This window comes from Oreochromis niloticus, linkage group LG19 (assembly GCF_001858045.2).
Source record: "Oreochromis niloticus isolate F11D_XX linkage group LG19, O_niloticus_UMD_NMBU, whole genome shotgun sequence".
In the NCBI taxonomy this organism is placed as follows: Eukaryota; Metazoa; Chordata; class Actinopteri; order Cichliformes; family Cichlidae; genus Oreochromis; species Oreochromis niloticus.
Genome location: NC_031983.2, coordinates 21,708,087 through 21,727,953, shown reverse-complemented (window position 1 = coordinate 21,727,953; position 19,867 = coordinate 21,708,087). Strand labels below are relative to the sequence as shown.

General features: G+C 41.7%; 1 protein-coding gene and 5 gene segments (V, D, J or C); all 6 read left to right on the top strand.

Annotated features, from left to right (window-relative positions):
- The window catches only part of LOC100702154 (immunoglobulin lambda-1 light chain), a 95,331-nt gene extending 92,869 nt beyond the window's left edge, over nt 1–2,462 (top strand). For both annotated transcript variants that reach the window (XM_025900823.1, XM_025900822.1), the window contains 4 exons: nt 1,234–1,581; nt 1,668–1,694; nt 1,892–1,999; nt 2,124–2,462. In XM_025900823.1, the coding sequence (XP_025756608.1) occupies nt 1,234–1,581; nt 1,668–1,694; nt 1,892–1,999; nt 2,124–2,143 (503 nt within the window). In that variant the 3' untranslated portion in view covers nt 2,144–2,462. The remainder of the gene's footprint in view (nt 1–1,233; nt 1,582–1,667; nt 1,695–1,891; nt 2,000–2,123) is intronic.
- A 4,284-nt stretch (nt 2,463–6,746) lies between these two features.
- Nucleotides 6,747–7,475, top strand: LOC112843077 (T cell receptor beta variable 7-2-like). The segment is given in 2 exon segments: nt 6,747–6,841; nt 6,952–7,475. Coding segments are annotated over 2 exon segments (399 nt in total).
- A 94-nt stretch (nt 7,476–7,569) lies between these two features.
- On the top strand, nt 7,570–8,330 carry LOC112843075 (T cell receptor beta variable 19-like). The segment is given in 2 exon segments: nt 7,570–7,753; nt 7,904–8,330. Coding segments are annotated over 2 exon segments (405 nt in total).
- Nucleotides 8,331–8,443: 113 nt separating this feature from the next.
- On the top strand, nt 8,444–9,165 carry LOC112843074 (T cell receptor beta variable 18-like). The segment is given in 2 exon segments: nt 8,444–8,666; nt 8,785–9,165. Coding segments are annotated over 2 exon segments (417 nt in total).
- Nucleotides 9,166–9,749: 584 nt separating this feature from the next.
- On the top strand, nt 9,750–10,361 carry LOC112843076 (T cell receptor beta variable 18-like). The segment is given in 2 exon segments: nt 9,750–9,878; nt 9,987–10,361. Coding segments are annotated over 2 exon segments (399 nt in total).
- Nucleotides 10,362–10,401: 40 nt separating this feature from the next.
- On the top strand, nt 10,402–11,433 carry LOC109195801 (T cell receptor beta variable 6-1-like). The segment is given in 2 exon segments: nt 10,402–10,750; nt 10,869–11,433. Coding segments are annotated over 2 exon segments (420 nt in total).
- The last annotated feature ends 8,434 nt before the right edge of the window (nt 11,434–19,867 follow it).

Sequence of the window (19,867 nt, the reverse complement as noted above, 5' to 3'; positions counted from 1 at the left end):
TTCTCACACTCAGTTCTTATCAGCTCTGTGAAATACTGTGAGTTCCCAGTCAGAAGCTTATTTTGGAGCTGGAACTAAACTCACTGTTTTAGGTAAGACTATAAAAGTTATTTGGAAGATACAAACCTAGTACATGAAATACATAACAAAAGGTTTTTGTTTTGAAAGCAAAGAAGACAAGTCTGGTACAGTATTTGTGTAAAATCTTTTAAGTGATAATTATTTAGTAGTATGATATAATCAAAAAGGGATTTTACTTAGTTAATTTATACATTTTATCTGAATTTGTGTGTTGCCACAAATTAAATCTATCTTTAAAAGCACAAAAAATAAGGTCTGCAGCTGTCAGTGCTGAAAGGTTGAGCAGTTTTTTACGCAACAGTTTATCAGTGTGAACAACTATGAACCTGCTTACTTTGGCAGTGGCACCAAACTCACAGTACTGGGTAAGAAAATGTTATTTACAAAAAAAAAAAATCATGTTTTTATTATCATGTAGTCTAAATCTGCAAAGTTATTGCTGAGTAAATAAATGCATTATTGTCTTGTTCAGTGATTGCTGTATTGAGTAAGGGAGTCTAAAATTTATATAACAAGATATAAAAAAAAGATAAATATGGCAATTGAGATGCAACAGTTGTTTGAGCACAAGAGTTTGTTATGCTTAATTAAATATCGTGCTCGTAAGTTATCATAAAGTTATAAAATTTGGCATTTGCACAAAAAAATGTATAAGTGGCAACACTGTCTCATTTGCAAAATGATATTTTGTTAGTTGCACTAGATTAAATGAAATGAAAAGAAAGAAAAAAAACTTAAACTGTGGATGCAAATGCAATGTAAATGCTTATTGTGATTGTTATAGTTGTGATAGTTGACTTTATATGTCCTGGCCTGATCATGAACAAAATTTTAAAATGAATGATTGTAGTAGTCAGTTTTTAACACACCAGGCAGCAGTGTGCTCTGGCAATTATCCTGCTTATTTTGGAGAGGGCACCAAACTAACAGTTCTTGGTAAGATCACTGCAATAACAATAAATATCTGAACTCATCCTCTGCATTAATGAGTATTGAAAAGTTCTACTGTATTTTCAATGCATTAACATTTATGTCTGACTGTTGTAGAGAATTCCCAGGTACATAAATGTTGATTGATTTCTTTGTAGATCTAAAGGCAATTTTATGTCATATGTATATCATTTTGATTTTTCTTTGTCTTTGTTCTTGCAGAGCAAGATCCCATTACACCAAATGTAACAGTACTGGCACCCTCAGTCAATGAGTGCAAAAACAAGAAAGACAAGAAAAGGAAGAAGACCCTCGTCTGTGTGGCCTCTGGTTTCTACCCTGACCATGTCGAAGTGTATTGGCAAATGAACGAGAAAAATGTCACTGATGGTGTGGCGACAGATGAAGCTGCAGAGCGCATTGAAACCCCCCTATCCTATAGAATCACAAGCAGGTTGAGAGTTTCTGCTAAAGATTGGTTCACGGAGGGAAAAAAGTTTACCTGCATTGTCAGTTTCAACTCTAGACACGTAACCACCAAACATCATGATACAATATTGGGTGTTGAAGGTATGTTTAGGAGCACAGAATGATCCATAATTGATGACATGGGAAATAAATGTTTTCTTGTCTAATTTATTTTATTCTTCCATTAGATAAAGAAGATAGAGGCACAGGAAGAGGTAAATACATATTTTGTGGTTTTATTACAGTTCAAATCATCATCACAGGCACAAAATTAAAATCAGTGTATGTAAGAAACTGTTAAAATTGAATTTTCTGCTAAAAGTCTAAACAAAATCTGTACTGAAAACTGCCTCCACAAAGTACACCGAACATTTCCCGTGTGATATTTATTTATTTATTTATTCTTTTACAGAGAAATATTTGAAGATCACAAATAAAGCCAAACTCTCCTACGCCGTTTTTATCTTCAAGAGCTGCCTCTATGGGGGCCTTTGTTGGATTTTTGGTGTGGAGGCTGCAGGTTTGTTGACATGAACTCCAATTACATTACATTGTCCTTAAAAAAAAATAAAAACAACAAAAATAAAAACAAATATAACTGTTTGCTTGGCATTAACACAGATTGTCCTTTATGTGTGTTACAGAGTTCACCAGGAAAACGTAAAAAATAAGAGCTGAGCTGTGGACTGACCACAGATTTGGGACTTGGATCATTTATGTTTTTTGTAAATAAAAATTATAAAAGATGCTGGTTTTATTGCCACAACTTTGTGTGTTGCAGCCCATTTGCATTCAGATAAAACTGCTAAGCTGAGAGGAAAAGGAGCAGTTAAATCTTCATATAGTATTAAAGCTAATGCATGAAAGTAAGTTTGGCTAATTTTATTTTAGTTTTATTGTTTTTATGAAACACTGGCTGTATTCTTGCTGAACAATTTCCACTTAATGCTTCATTTTCATATCAATAAACATTTATGAGAGGATCTTTTCAGTCATTTCTTTCCTTTTGACTGTGCCTTTTTCCCCTCTCTGCACCCACATCTCACCTCACACTGAACAAGATTTTTTCCAGAGATAAAATGTATTCTTTCCTGTTTGCCGATCATGACTGTTTTCAGAGAAGTCAGTTCCTTTTCTTCCTACATAACACTGAAGCATCTCAGCTCAGAAAAGCTTCAGAAGTTGGTTCATTTTGGGTCATAAACATAGAAACTGAAAGGTGATGTACATTTTCTGAGAAACGTTGCTATTTTAAATACATAATGACCTTTTTAAAGTAGGCTGTTTTTCATTGTTTCTGTTTACACCTTGCACATATAAGTCAGTTGTATTACATTTTACATTCTCTTTATGTAAAAACCTGTCAGTAGGAAACGATAAGAATGTGAGTGTACCCGTAACAACAGTCATCTGTGTACTAAAGAAGGTCAAAGCAAAAAAGCCAAACCAGGGCATGAAACCCTGCAGAGGAGTAAAGTGCAACAGCAGAGGAGAGGATGTGGTCACAGAGCAGCCTGCAGCTCGCTCTCTGTGCTGAGAAACGACGGAGGTGCAACCTTCACTTTACCACAACCTCCGGCTCACAGTGTGCACCTGCAGCTTTGCACCGACCCCCCCACTCTGCACATCAATGAGCAAACAGATGGAAAAACTTCCATTTCTTTGCTAACCAAAGCAATAAAATTACAACACCTACAACAGCTCTTAACTCTGATCTGGAACAGATATTTCTATTTCAATCTTTTTAGTTGGAGCAGATAAGAAATGTAAATTTAATTGTGCTGCTGTCAAATGGCAACCATTTTTTAATGCATGCTTAAGGAATGAAAAAACCCCCCACTGAGGGTGTTTGAGTGAAGGCAGTTGCACAATAGCTTTTGTCTAAACCGTTCACTACATCTTGTTTTTCTTGTCAGTGCCCCAGTGAGATGAAGAATGTGTTCTACTTTCCTCATTTGCTTCCTTTAAAAACATGTTTGCGGTTGCTCCTGTCAGATAAACAGAAAATAACATCTGTGAGGCAGCAACGGAAATATGGAGCTACAAACACGTGCAAGATAATTATAGCTCCTTTGGGAAACCTTGATCTTTATAGGCTGAAATTTTCCATATCTTTCAGAATTTAAATGTAAATATTTATGATTTTAGAATAACAGAGCAAAGATAATGCATTCCAAAAACTATACAATAACTTAATAATCAACTGTATTTGAAGATTCAATTAAAAGAGAGTACTATGCAATCTAAAGTATTAGTTTCACACTGACAAGGTATTTTTGTTTTTGTGTGTTTTGTTTGTGTACAAATATTTTTTAGCTTCCAAAGAAATGACAATAAGAAAGTTTCCTAGAACACTATGAATATGCATTATTATTGTTTTTATCACACTTTTACCAAGAGAGGTAACTCAGGGGATAATGTTTGTTACATAAAACTGAAGGTGAAATAAAAAAATAAAAAAAAACAGACGCCAACTCACTTCAGCAAACACACAAACAAAATGTTGCATCCTCATGTTCAGTTCCAAGCAGGTCCTCTGCAAAACTCTTGAGGCCCCCTTCTTTATATTTTCCTAAGAAAATGGGAAATAGGTGCAGAAATTTATTGAAACATGCAAACATAGAGCAGAGCCAGCCTTAGGGAGGGAAGGCCTAGCAAAGTGCTCTGGGGACAATATGGAACTAGGACCCCTTTAAGATATGACAGGGCTTGATTTTTCATAACCTTATATGTGAAGAAAAGGATTTCAAATTAAATTCAGGATTTAACACTGAGCCAGTGAAGAGAAGCTAATATGGGGGTAAAATTATCTTTCTCATCCCTCATTGCAGCAAGAGCACTAAAAATACGAAGGAAAAATTTTTTCTGAAAAAGTGTGGCAGCGTGTTTGGGATTGTTGGGTTGCTGATGCTGAAAAATGAATCTGTTTCCAATAATATGTGTTCCAGATGGTATTGAAAAGCAGACTAATATCTGACAGTAGTTTTCTATGTTCTTCGTTCTTTCAATTTTGACTCCAACACACAGTTTCAATGAGAAATCATATAGAGAGAGATTTTCCACACTGGGGAAATTCTATGCTTTTGAACAGTCTGATTGTATCTTTATACATTTATTACTATCTAAATTTGTTTCATTCATCCCTTGAGTTAGGTACCTGTTTGTGCATGAAAGACTCAGGTGTTTAGTGGTGTTAAGTAGAAACAAAAACAAAAATATCTTGACGGAGGCTCAATCATCCAGGTAAGGAAATCCCAAAAAGGTTAATTCTGGTCATCTGGATGTAGCATTTTCAGTTGTTTTTATCCAAGCGACTGAAGAAATGTTTCTCCCACTGAGAACGCTACATCCAGATGAACAGAATTAACCTTTTGGGGAAAACCAAAATAATTCCTCTGAACCAGGACAAAGACAGGTACAAGGACTAGACTGAAAATAAGTAATGAGAAAAAGCAGCCAAAGTTCAGCCAATGTTCAACAAACTAGAATAGAACTGGGAACTATTGTTCAAGACAACAAAAATGCAAACGGAGGGGTGGTCTTAGACTTCTGCACATCACTGTAAACGAAATCTTAGTTATGCTGCATGACCCCTTGTGGTGCAAACTAATTTTTTGTATTCAGAGATGCAAAAATAGTGAAGAAGACATCATCGATTCAATTCAGTTAATCTATCACACATTAGAAGCAGCACATTAGAAGCAGCACATTTATTTTGTATGGGTACTGAAGTTGTATTACAGTATTTAGGATTTGAACAGCTCTCTGCTGGAGAGGGTGAAATTGCAACAGTTACATCTGTTATACTTCCTCCCATCAGTGAAGTCTGTACATGTGTACAGTCTGCAGGATTCAGCTCAACAGATCTCAGGGTGACCTCTGCTGGATAAACCTGCACGACAGCAGTCAAAGCATAAAGTCTCTGACAGCAATTTCAAGAAGAGTAAAGTAAGAGTAGAGTTCTGCTCATGTAAACTGTTGTCATGACTTAATTTAAATGTCCAAATTGGCCTTTGAAGCAGTTTGTTGTTGAATTTAGAGCATGTATGAAAATCAAATCATCTATTGCAAGTTTTACCCACAAACTCCTGCAGCCATCTTCAAAAAAAATTCTACAATACTTCCCAAACTAACTGTACTTGAAGGAGCTGCAGAAGACACCTTTTAAGGAAATAATAAAAGGGCTACTTATACTCTTGCTTACAATTTCCCCAGTATCCCTATTACCTACTAATAAAATGAGCTGTTCTGCTATAATGCCATAGTGTCTGTTCTCACCCACTTTCACAGAAGTGTCAGCGTTTTCTCAACTTATGTTTTAAACAGTCTTCATTTTTCTTGTTTAATGTATATTGGAGTGATGCAAGATAATAAAAAATTATTAGGAAAGCTGGGGAATCTGATGGTTCAAGCTTTTACAATGGCATTTACAGAAGCCTGTTAATGTGCTTTTATTGTATTTATTTATTCAATTAGAACAATTTATATGTATAAAAACTTCGCAGACTTCAATATTACCATCTTGTTTCCACATCGTTAGTCTACTGTTACTACATTATTACTAAATTGTGATGGTAAGTCTTATTTATTACATCTTTTAGCACTAATGTGTGCCTGTGATTTGGAAAAAAAAACTAGATAACCAAACATTGTATCACATGATGAGATCAAATATACTGGGGTGTACCGAAGGGGGACCCACAATACCACCACACTGACAAAGTTACTGACAATTCACAGTGCAGGGACACATTCACCAGCAAGTCTTTATTTAATCTGTGTGAAGTTTTGACAATATGGAATTCTGCACTGTTATACACACGCAGGTTGTGTTGATGGGAATGATGACACACAGACCTCCATACTGTCGAAATAGAGACACAGCAGAGAGCTGAACAAAAACCTCTGCAAATGGCAAATTAAACAGATTACTGTTAAACAGATTAGAGTATTTTTGCTTTTAAATTACATTCTTTTTGGTTAGTCTGAATGTTAAAATGAAACATAAAAACTACAATTAACTTGTTGCATCTGTCAGAGAAGATTACACTGTTTTAATTTATATTGATAAAAAATATATTTATTATTGGCAAAATTAGTTTAATCAAAAATCAGTTTCAGCTCATACTATAAATATATATATATATATATATGCCACATCAACAAACCCAGCCTACAGAAAGAAAGCATGTTTTACATTAGCCCACGTGATCAATGTGGCACACTGCAGTGACACACCTGCTTGTAACTCTTCATATCAGTGTAACTACACTGACAGAATAAAGACACTCTTAGTTTTAGAACATGGCTATCACCAGACACAGTCTGCTCAGCTTGGTGGTATCTGTGCTCTGGATTAAAGGTAGTAGTGCAAGACTATCATGCATATTCTAGAAATCTAACATTCTGGGAAACTGTCTTCTGCAAGAGTTAAAATGTTTACTTCTTTAACTTTCACTCCTATACACACAGGTGGTGCTGATGGAAGTGATGTCCAGCAGACACCCATACTGTGGGAAAGGGAGGGTAAAAGTGCAACGATGCAGTGTAATCACACGAAGGGTAGTGACTATCTTTGGATGTACTGGTTCAGACAGCTGCCTGGAGAAAAACTAACACTAATTGTGTTTGCAACAACGGGCAAAACAGATAATGAGCATGACTATGGAGATTTCAGCACAGGGAAATTTTCAGCCAGCAAGACTGTTGCTGAGAGTGGGACATTCACAGTGAATAAACTGGAGCCAAAAGACCAAGGATGGTATTTCTGTGCTGTGAGTAAACACAATGATACAAACAGAGCAGAGAGCTGAACAAAAACCTCTGGGCAAAGTTCCCATTACCTGCTCTACTGTAGGGAAACCTCAAGTACAACCACACACATTCTTACTATAATCTGATGCACTCAAATATATCTGCAGTAACGTCAGTTACTGTCACTCACACCGGCAGATTGTGGTCTTGGATTTTATTTAGCTAAGAACACAATAATAATCCTAGACTGCCTGATCTATTGAAAAATAATTCACATGATCGTAATCAAAGGTACTGAAAAGAATTAAAGCTCATGTACTGGGATGTCCTGAAGGGGGACCCACTGTACCACCATGCTATCAGCATCACTGACAATTCAGAGTGCAGAGACACTCCCATCAGCAGCTCTTCATTTAATCTGTGTGAGACTGTGGCTCAGTTTCTGTGCAACAAAAGATGGATGTCATCATCATTAAACAAGTTCTCTTCACATTGGCAGTCTTCTTGCCGTGGCAATTAGGTAAGTTGCAACAAAATCAACATTTAAACTTACATAGAGTTGCACTGGTCATGCTGCAATAAATATACTTTAATCATATTTTGATATGATGCTGAAGGATGTGAGCAATCAAAGTTCAATATGGCATTCTGTACTGTTATACACACATAGGTCACGTTGATGGGAGTGATGTTACCCAGACCCCCATACTGTGGAAATATCAGGGTGACAGTGCAACAATGAGCTGCAACCATACAAAGGGTGATCTCTATTTCCAGATGTACTGGTACAGACAGCTGCCTGGAGAGACAATGAAACTAATTGTGTTCACAACAAGAGGCAAAAAAGATGATGATCAAGACTTTGGAGATTTCAGTAAAGAAAAATTCTCAGTCACCAAGCCAACTGCTGATAAAGGGACATTCACAGTGAAGAACCTGCAGCCAAATGACAAAGGATTGTATTTCTGTGCTGTGAGCCAACACAGTGATACAGATGAAGCAGAGAGCTGAACAAAAACCTCAGCTCAGTGTTCACAACTGTTACATAAACTGTAGGGGGACCTCAAACACCACAAACACTCCCAAATATAAATGGCTTTCCCATACATATTTCTGGCACAGTTACTAACAAAATCACAGAACAAGATCAAACAATGCAAAGAGAATTGCAGCAGAAGTGATCAATTAGATGAAAATATTGCTCCACACTGTTAAATATGAAGTCACACATAAGGTAGTATTATTACAGTGAAGCACCTGGTGTTACAAGATAAAAACATGCAAACACTCTCCCACCTGTGACTCATCTCTGCTGTCATACCACACCTCCCAACACAGAAAAAGACTGAGTCTGGTCTCTCAGTGTTATCAGAACACAATAATGTTCACAGCTGCTCTCATCAAACTCTCTGCAGCTTTGCTCTGGTTTGGAGGTATGTTTCATCGTGATGCTGAAGACTAGATAACCTGTGTCTTCAGCTTTAATTTAATGCTAAAATTTCGTGGTGTTTGTGAGGCACTGTATCATAATTTGATTTTTCACACCTACAGGTCTAACTGATGGGAGTGATGTCTCCCAGACTCCTCTGCTATGGAAGTCAGAGGGTCAGTCTGCCACAATGACCTGCAATCACACTAAGAATTTTGATTACACACAGATGTATTGGTATCAACAGCTGCCAGGACAGAAAATAAAGCAAATCGTTTTCACAGCTCCAACAACCCAGCATACTTATGAAAGTGGCTTCAGTAAGGAAAGGTTTCCAGCAACAAAGAACAGTTATGAGACTGGATCTCTGACAGTGGAGAAGCTGGTGCCTGGAGACAGTGGAGTGTATTTCTGTGCTGTGAGTAAACACAGTGATGCAGGTGGATTAAAGAGCTGCACAAATACCCAGACTATGGTTTCACAATGAACTGAAGACATCAGTGTGTTTAATTATCTGTAGGGGGCGCTCAATCCTCATTATTCAGATTTACAGTCATACTAAGCAATATCTGCAGTAACAAAGGGTATGCAATGAGAAAACTTCTCTGCAATCTGGAAGCGTAATTTTCTTGTACTGCTACAGTCAGAATGAACAGAAAAATAAGCATACATGGACACACAAATCACAACATTAGTTTTGGACAAAGAGGAAAGTATACTTATCTTCAGTGTTAATTGTACGATTTTTACGCTCACATGCCCCTCACGATATATAAGTAAACTTTTAGAAATTGTCTTCCAACAACACACGTGAAATAAAAAACAACACAGGAAACAATGAAAATGAACTTTGACACTTTCTCCTGATTTACCTGAAAAAAATGTAATTAAATTGGATAGCTGTTTGTTTAAAGAAGGAATGTGGTATCATATTGTTGTTCAAGATCAGAACTGACCACATGTGTTGTATCAGGTCAGTTAAAGCCTGATTCCCCAGAATTTTAAAGAGACGCTTGCTTAAGTTGAGCAACTCACACGTCACCAAACTCAACCAACCGACTTCACAGAATGTCACACACTGCAGTGACACACCTACCTGTAACTCTTCATAGGTGTGTAACTACACTGGTAGATGAATGTGACTCTCAGTTTTAGAACATGACTATTATTGGACACAGTCTGCTCAGCTTTTTGGTATTTGTGCTCTGGATAAAAGGTAAAATTCAATATTATTCTAACAATCGGAAATGAACAAACTTTATGAAGCTGTCAACTGCATGAGTTTAAATGTCCACCTCTGTAACTATTACTGTTATACACACAGGTCTGACTGATGGAAGTGATGTTGAACAGACACCCATACTGTGGGAAAGGGAAGGTCAAAGTGCAACAATGCAGTGTAATCATACAAAGGGTGCTAATTATCGTTATATGTACTGGTTCAGGCAGCTGCCTGGAGAAACCATGACACTAATTGTGTTTGCAACAACTGGGAAAAAAGATGATGAGCACGACTATGGAACTTTCAAAAAAGATAGATTTTCTGCCAATAAGCCTGTTGTTGAGAATGGGACGTTCACAGTAAAGGACCTGAAGCCAGAAGACAAAGGATGGTATTTCTGTGCTGTGAGCCAACACAGTGATACAGACACAGCAGAGAGCTGAACAAAAACCTCAGCGCAGTGTTCACTACTGTTACATAAACTGTAGGGGGACCTCAAACACCACAAACACTCCCAAAAATAAATGGCTTCCCCATACATATTTCTGGCACAGTTACTAACAAAATCACAGAACAAGATCAAACAATGCAAAGAGAATTGCAGCAGAAATGATCAATTAGATGAAAATATTGCTCCACACTGTTAAAGATGCAGTGACACATAAGGTAGTATTATTACAGTGAAGCACCTGGTGTCACAAGATAAAAACATGCAAAACACTCTCCCACCTGTGACTCATCTCTGCTGTCATACCACGCCTCCCAACACAGAAAAAGACTGAGTCTGGTCTCTCAGTGTTATCAGAACACAATGATGTTCACAGCTGCTCTCATCAAACTCTCTGCAGCTTTGCTCTGGTTTGGAGGTATGTTTCATCATGATGCTGAAGACTAGATAACCTGTGTCTTCAGCTTTAATTTAATGCTAAAATTTCGTGGTGTTTGTGAGGCACTGTATCATAATTTGATTTTTCACACCTACAGGTCTAACTGATGGGAGTGATGTCTCCCAGACTCCTCTGCTATGGAAGTCAGAGGGTCAGTCTGCCACAATGACCTGCAATCACACTAAGAGTTTTGATTACAGACAGATGTATTGGTATCAACAGCTGCCAGGACAGAAAATAAAGCAAATCGTTTTCACAGCTCCAAACACCCAGCATACTTATGAAACTGGCTTCAGTGAGGAAAAGTTTCCAGCAACAAAGAGCAGTTATGAGACTGGATCTCTGACAGTGGAGAAGCTGGTGCCTGGAGACAATGGAGTGTATTTCTGTGCTGTGAGTAAACACAGTGATGCAGGTGGATTAAAGAGCTGCACAAATACCCAGACTATGGTTTCACAATGAACTGAAGACATCAGTGTGTTTGATTATCTGTAGGGGGCGCTCAATGCTCATTATTCAGATTTACAGTCATACTAAGCAATATCTGCAGTAACAAAGGGTATGCAATGAGAAAACTCCTCTGCAATCTGGAAGCATAATTTTCTTGTACTGCTACAGTCAGAATGAACAGAAAAATGAGCATAAATGCAAACACAAATCACAACATTAGTTTTGGACAAAGAGGAAAGTATACTTATCTTCAGTGTTAATTGTACGATTTTTACGCTCACATGCCCCTCACGATATATAAGTAAACTTTTAGAAATTGTCTTCCAACAACACACGTGAAATAAAAAAACAACACAGGAAACAATGAAAATGAACTTTGACACTTTCTCCTGATTTACCTGAAAAAAAATGTAATTAAATTGGATAGCTGTTTGTTTAAAGAAGGAATGTTGTATCATATTGTAGCGGCCCAGGGCTGTTCGGGGATGTTATAGACATTTATGTTCTGTTTTGTAGTTCTGTTTACAGTTATGTTTGTGTATGTTGCCATGGTGACAGGTGACGCCCTCTCGCTGCGACGAGGTGGCCTTCCGGGGTCAGAGGGCGCCCTGTGTTGTTCTGTGTTGCCGCGCTGAGCAGAGGGCTCGCGCCAGTGTTCCTCCTCAAAAAGCTAATAAACGGCTGTGCTCCCTGGCTAGCCTCGCGAGAGCAAGACCAAACGAAACCTCTGTCTCCTCCGTTTCATGAGCTCGCCACATTGGTGTCAGAAGTGGGATAGCTCACCCTCGCCGGAATGGAGAGAGACACTCAGAGGCTGGAGCAAGCCGTCGAGGAGAGTATTCGCTGCTTGGGAAGCCGGCGATTGAAGAGAGAGGAAGCTAGCGGCCATGTAAGTGCCCCGACAGGTCCCGATGGCGCGAGCGCACCGCGGCGGCGGCCCGCCGCGACCGACGCTAGGGCGATGCTTCACGGGCTGCCTCCGTCGGCCGACACACCGGGCCCCCGACAGCGAGCAGTGACGCCTGCAACGCCAGCTAAGGTACCGAAATATAACGGGCTAACCCCGCTAGAGCCCTACCTCTCACAAGTACGGCTAGCCGCGAGACATAATAGCTGGAGCGACGAAGAGGCTGCTACACAGCTAGCGCTAGCATTGGAAGGAGATGCACTGCAGGTACTCCATGACCTAGCCGCGTCAGAGCAGCATGAGCTCCAGGCCCTCACCATAGCACTCGAGAGGCGATTCGGGCAGCGGCACTCCACTGAGCAGAGCAGGGAGCAGCTGACCAACCGGAACCGTAGGCCGGGGGAGAGCCTGGGCACTTTTGCAGCGGATGTGTTGCTGTATGCTCGTCGTGGCTACCCAGAGTTCCCAGCAGCAGCCCGTGAGGAGCTTAGCCTGCATGCTTTCCTGCGAGGACTTTTTCCAGAGCGACTACGCCAACACGTCCGCCTAGCCATGCCTCAAACTCTCCGTGAGGCGCTCCTTGAGGCTGAGAGGGCCGAGCTGGTGCTCACCTCGCCACCTAACCAGCATGTGCGCCCCCCAAACTACCCTCAAATCAGAGCCGCAGACTACGACAGGGAGGGGGAGGTCCCGGAGGTATGCCAGCTGCAGCCCTCGGTGCCCTGGAGGCGTCCCCGTCGACCGACCGACCGCTGCTACCGGTGCGATGAGCCTGGCCACGTGGCGCGCAACTGCCTGGCGCCTGCCCCAAAGGCCAGGACCATGTGGCCTCAGGGGGATGAGAGGGGGAGCGGTACAGCGGGGGGACCACCGCTCCAGCTTCCTGCCCCCCTCCAAGAACGATGCACGGTGGCGGGCCTAGTCGGGCACCTCAAGGGACTCTACTTAAGCTGCTGTGTTGAGGACCAGCCCTGCCAAGCCCTGGTGGACACGGGGTCCACCATTTCCCTAATACGACCTGGTGTGTTTCCTGGAACATCCGGGCCGCTTGTGATGGGTTGGTCACCCACCGACACCCAGCTGATGACAGTGACGGGGGAGAGAACTGACATGCTGGGGAAGAAACCGTTGCGGATCCGAGTGAAGGATCTGGAGCTGGTGCACGACTTCTGGCTTGCTGACATCCAAGAACAGTGCATCATCGGCCTTGATCTGCTGACCCGCTGGGGGGCCTGCGTTGACACCGCGAAGCTGGCTATCACTCTTGGCACAGAGACTCTGGCCCTCCAGTGCGGCCAAAAGCAGGTAACCAGAGACTGCAGGCAGACTCGGCTGGTTCAGCACACCACCAACACCGGCTCTGCTCAACCCATCTGTCTGCGCCCACGCCAGCTGCCTCTCTCGAAACGGCCGGGAGAGCGTGCCCAGGAGGCACGGAGCGTGGCTACTGCTCGGGCCACAGCCGGCGGAGGGGGATGGCTCTCGTTGACCCTGCAGCAGCTGAAGCGGGAGCAGGAGGCTGATGCGACGTTGTTTCAGGTGGGGGCCTGGCTGGAGGCAGCACGACGCCCAGGCTGGACAGGGGTGTCAGGACAGGGGCCCGAAGTGAAGGCCTACTACTCCCAGTACAACACCCTGGAGACCCACGACGGCCTCCTGTACCGGAGATGGCGGGTCACCGGGCAGGGCAGAGATCTCTTGCAGCTGTTGGTGCCTCGGACGCTGCGGTCGCAGGTGCTCGAGCTCGTCCACGGCTCGGTGGGGGCCAGCCACTATGGAAATGCTAAAACTCTCCGCCGTCTCAGGGGACGGTTCTACTGGCCTGGTTGTCGACGGGATGTGGAACTTCATGTGCACTGCTGTGACACCTGTACAGCACGGAAGGGCTCTGCTCAATGCTTCACTGTCCCCCTACAGCAGCATCGGGTGGGGGCCCCGATGGAGAGAGTGGGAGGAGGCGTCCTAGAGCCTTTCCCCGTCCCGAGGCAGAGAACCGGCGCGTGTTGGTGGCCAGAGACGGCTACAGGAGGCTGAGGGAGCAGCGCCAGGCCCAGGTCAGTGCCGGAGTACGACAGAAAAGAGCCTGCGACACCAGGTGCCGAGGGGGAGCTTTCGTGCCCGGCGACAAGGTTTGGGTGTACTGCCCGGTTCGCAAGAGAGGGGTGTCCCCCAGGCTGTGCGGTCACTGGCAAGGGCCGGCGGAGGTCGTGGGGCGGCTAACAGAAGTGGTGTACCGGATCCGCATGCCAGGTCCAGGACGCGTGGCGGTGTTGCACCAGGACAGGCTCTCACCGTACTGGCCGCCCGCTCCAGCAGCCGCCGGGGCAGGGGATGCTGGTGGCACCCCAGGTTCTCATCCAAGTGACTCTTCCCCTGCTGGTCGAGATCGGCCTGCGCGCAGAAGGAAGACACATGGACAGTTGCAGGACTTTGTGTGGGGTAATGGGGTTGTCGGGGACGACTGACCCCTTAGGTGGGGGCTATGTAGCGGCCCAGGGCTGTTCGGGGATGTTATAGACATTTATGTTCTGTTTTGTAGTTCTGTTTACAGTTATGTTTGTGTATGTTGCCATGGTGACAGGTGACGCCCTCTCGCTGCGACGAGGTGGCCTTCCGGGGTCAGAGGGCGCCCTGTGTTGTTCTGTGTTGCCGCGCTGAGCAGAGGGCTCGCGCCAGTGTTCCTCCTCAAAAAGCTAATAAACGGCTGTGCTCCCTGGCTAGCCTCGCCGAGAGCAAGACCAAACGAAACCTCTGTCTCCTCCGTTTCATGAGCTCGCCACAATATTGTTGTTCAAGATCAGGACTGACCACATGTGTTGTATCAGGTCAGTTAAAGCCTGATTCCCCAGAATTTTAAAGAGACGCTTGTTTCAGTTGAGCAACTCACACGTCACCAAACTCAACCAACCGACTTCACAGAATGTCACACACTGCAGTGACACTCCTACCTGCAACTCTTCATAGGTGTGTAACTACACTGGTAGATGAATGTGACTCTCAGTTTTAGAACATGACTATTATTGGACACAGTCTGCTCAGCTTTTTGGTATTTGTGCTCTGGATAAAAGGTAAAATCCAATATTATTCTAACAATCAGAAATGAACAAACTTTATGAAGCTGTCAACTGCATGAGTTTAAATGTCCACCTATGTAACTATTACTGTTATACACACAGGTCTGACTGATGGAAGTGATGTTGAACAGACACCCATACTGTGGGAAAGGGAAGGTCAAAATGCAACAATGCAGTGTAATCATACAAAGGATGCTACTTATCGTTATATGTACTGGTTCAGGCAGCTGCCTGGAGAAACCATGACACTAATTGTGTTTGCAACAACTGGGAAAAAAGATAATGAGCACGACTACGGGAATTTTGACAAAGATAAATTTTCTGCCAATAAGCCTGTTGTTGAGAATGGGACGTTCACAGTGAAGAACCTGAAGCCAGAAGACAAAGGATGGTATTTCTGTGCTGTGAGCCAACACAGTGATACAGACACAGCAGAGAGCTGAACAAAAACCTCTGGGCAAAGTTCCCATTGTCTGCAACCTCAAGTACAACCACACCATGTCTCACAATAATGTGACACTCCCACATTTCTATCACTTTATATGTATGTCATGTCAGACTTCTCAGCACTCACACTGTGTTTTCTATTTTAGTTTTGACATGAATGATCACAGCTGTTTAGTATTTTCATATTGTTCTCTGAGTCTGCATTTAGATATATATAAGATGACTTTTTGATTGATTTTTAACACCACAGGTCTCACTGATGGGGGTGACGTCTCCAGAACCGCTGAGAGTTCATATCTTCAGAAGTACTGGTATCAAAAGCTGCATGAGGTGAACAGATGCATTTTTTCATAACTGCATTGGCCAGTCATAAATATAAGCTGGCTTTAATCCAGGAAAAAGTCCAGCATTAAAGACAAAGACTGCTCAGACTGTATCTCTGAGAATGTGGAAGTTAGCGTCTGGAGACAGTGGAGTGTATTTCTGTACTGTGAATCAACATAAATGCTACAGCAGACTTACAAAATCGAAATCTTCAATCCAGACTGATGCCAAACATGCCAGGTAGCTTGTGTGGCAAACAAACCAGGTGAGTGGTCGGACTGTGCAAAGTCTAAAAACAGTCATACCGGAGATAAACCGGAGAAACAGAAGGACAAGCAAGAAGAACAGAAGGACTAGTAGGAACACTGTGAACTGCTAACCTACCAAAAAGTAGAACCAAGGAACTAAATCAGTGATTCCTAACGTGTGGGCCGGTGCCCTCAGGTGGTCCGTGAAGGTACTGCAGGTGGGCCGCAGTAAGAACAGAAATTCAGGTTGAAGTTACTCACAAGCACATATTTACACGTTTTACAAACGTATATTAATTTATTCATTTATATAAAAAGTTAATTAAAACTGGTAATAGCAGGTAGGTAGTTTGTGATATTACAACTATAAGGGGCAACTATAATTACCCTCCATGTATTCTTCCAAAGAGATTAACTCAGACCTGTGCTTATACGTTACATTCACTTTCATTCCACTCATTAAATAATATCATCAACAAACCCAGCCTCCTTAGCTTGTTAGTGTGACTGACTTTTATCTAACCATCTACACTTTAACAGACAGAAAGAGTATTTTACATTAACCCACAGGGTGAATGGATGCCACTCACTGCAGTGACACGCCTCCCTGTAAGTCTTCATATTAGCCTAACTACACTAACAACTGTACAAGACTCTTAGTTGTAGATCATGACTATTATCAGACACAGTCTGCTCAGCTTGGTGGTGTTTGTGCTCTGGACAAAAGGTAAAATACTCTAAGATCAGCAGATATCCCAGAAATGTGACAGCATTTGGGAAAATGACAACTGCAAGATTTAATATATACACTTATGTAACTTTCAGTGTTCTACACACAGGTCTGACTGATGGAAGTGATGTTGAACAGACTCCCACACTTTGGGAAAAGGAGGGTAAAAGTGCAACAATGCAGTGTAATCACACAAAGGATTTTACCTATAGTTATATGTACTGGTTCAGACAGCTGCCTGGAGAAACAATGACATTAATTGTATTTGCAACAACTGGGAAAAAAGATAATGAGCATGACTATGGGAATTTTGACAAAGAGAAATTTTCAGCCAGCAAGCCTGTTGCTGAGAGTGGGACATTTACAGTAAAGAACCTGAAGCCAGAAGACAAAGGATGGTATTTCTGTGCTGTGAGCAAACACAGTGATACAGACACAGAAGAGAGCTGAACATAAACCTCTGGGCAAAGTTCCCATCATCTGTAGAGAAACCTCAAGTACTGCCACACAACACTGTGGAACTGCCAAATACCATTCTTCATATATCTGTTAGATCTGTTGTTTCTATTGCAGTTTGCTCAGATCACAAGAATGATCACTGATGCTGGAAGTTCATTACCTTACACTGCATTGCAAATCACAAGATACGCTCTTATGTTACCTTTGTACTTATGCTAACAATGTCTTTCTATTATTTCACAGTTGTTGGAAGTCCTGTAAAATTACTCAGCTGATATGCCCCTCTGTTGTGAGGGACAAAGCTTGAAGCGCTTTCAGGCAGACTTAGTGAGCTGCACGGCATCATAAAATTCCCTAGTCTCTTCACAGAATGTGCAACTCTCTCAATTGGTGATTTGTTTATGTTCCAAATTTTAAACCGTCTCACATGACATTGGCACTTCTGACCTGCACTGCTACCTGCTGTTTAAACTCAAAACACAGCTGTAGAGCCTGGGGACAAATTTACTCATCACTTCCCAAAAGTGATGAGAAAAGCTGAGCCCAAAGCTAGGACACCAAGGTCTAACTATGCTCTGCTGATGTAACACATCCATGCAAATGTTAGTTATCTGACCGTACTGTGTTCAGCACTCACAACACAACACAGTGATCCAGTAATTTTGGTATCAGTACAAAAGTGACTGGGATTACAGGGAAATAGTACATGGTTATTACCGTAGCCTGTATCTTATCATACATAATGACCCATTTTGGAAAAAACACATCTAAAAGGAACTGTCGGATCAACTTAACATTCAGCTATAAAAGCATAATTTTGTTTCAACATTTCTTGATTATGACAATTGAAGTACTCCAACTAGTATACATGTCTGATTACTAAAAATAAGACATCAACTTCTTGCAACTTTCAGTTTTATATTTATGAAAGACCAGCATCCACAGCAGATATTTTAAAATTTCAACTGATTTCAACGTCATACATTTTTCATAATTCTTTACAATGTTCCCTCTAATTTTTAATGTGTCTGAGCGAACACACAAACTCCCTGAGCGATCCCTTGGACCACTGTGAGCGACATCAGACGTGTGCACTGTGGTCACGCCAGCATCTAATCCATCCAAGTTACATGGTTTATTAAAATAATCAAATTACAGCATTTATATTTATGTTAGACTACTTTTAATTAACTTCTTTAGCCCACTTACAATGAAAATGTAAAAAAATCTAGTCATTGACCTGTGTAGTATGTTAACACTATTGGAAGTAAAAATAACCTGAACTCCAATTTTGAAAACACAACTTTTTTACACACACACACACACACACACACACACACACACACACACACATATATATACATATACATACATATACATATATATCTAGCTCTGACTTGTATTATGAGTCTGTGGTCTGGGAGAGAGTCCTGTAACTCTCTGTCTGCAAAATATAGTATATAATGACCAATGTTGAGCAATTAATTATATAGTTACTTCTTCAAAACAGTAACTCAGTTTGGCAAACAACAAAGTTTTTTGCAGGTATTTATTTTTTAAAAATGCAGCCAATGCGTTTTTAAACAAACATTTCAAACTATTTACAGAACAATCAGCTGTTCTGCATTAAATTTGATGCCACACAAATTATTTGTGCCACTCCAAAAAATTATTTCTGCCCACTATGAGATAAAGGAGAACAGCAGCCTGATACCTGCAGGCCTGACAACAGGAGATGTATCACTCCTGTAACACCTGTAACATTCAGCAGTAGCCTCATTGTTCTGACACACACAACAAAACTACACTACACACCCACTATACAAGATTTGCGCTAAACGTCTCAAATCTCTCACATCTCAAAACACCGCCGCCACTCCTAAAACTTCCCCCCGTTTCTTAACAACTAGACGTTACGTTGCCATATCATTTTTTGATTGGTCGACATGGTACTTTTTTCGACCAATAGGGAAGGGTGGGGGGTTTTTTGGTGTTGTTTTTGCTCACAGGCGGAGAGTGTTTTCGAGCGTTTTCCTTATAAAATGCCGTTTTTACCGTTTCTTCCCACAGTAAATATAAACAACGATAGTATTCAGGAAGAAAACCAAACATTGCATATATTTTTAATCATAACTCTGGTTTTACGTGGCCTATCAACACAATTTAAAAACTGGTATAAAGTCCACACTTTTTCCGTCAATTGTTCCGTCTGTCCTGCTCACATCTCCAATGGTTGTACACGTTGTCATTAACGTGGCTTCACTCCACATCAGCCACGCCGCTTTGCTAGCTAAAACACCGGTGTCAGCACATAAGGACGCTGTCATAGCCTGTCAACCACGTTGATTAGCTGCGTATATACGAATGTGAATCGCATTATTGGCTGGACTATGGGATAAGGTGGCATCGTTCTAATCCCTACGGTGGCCCTGAGAGGAGCAGCCAGTCACTTACTGA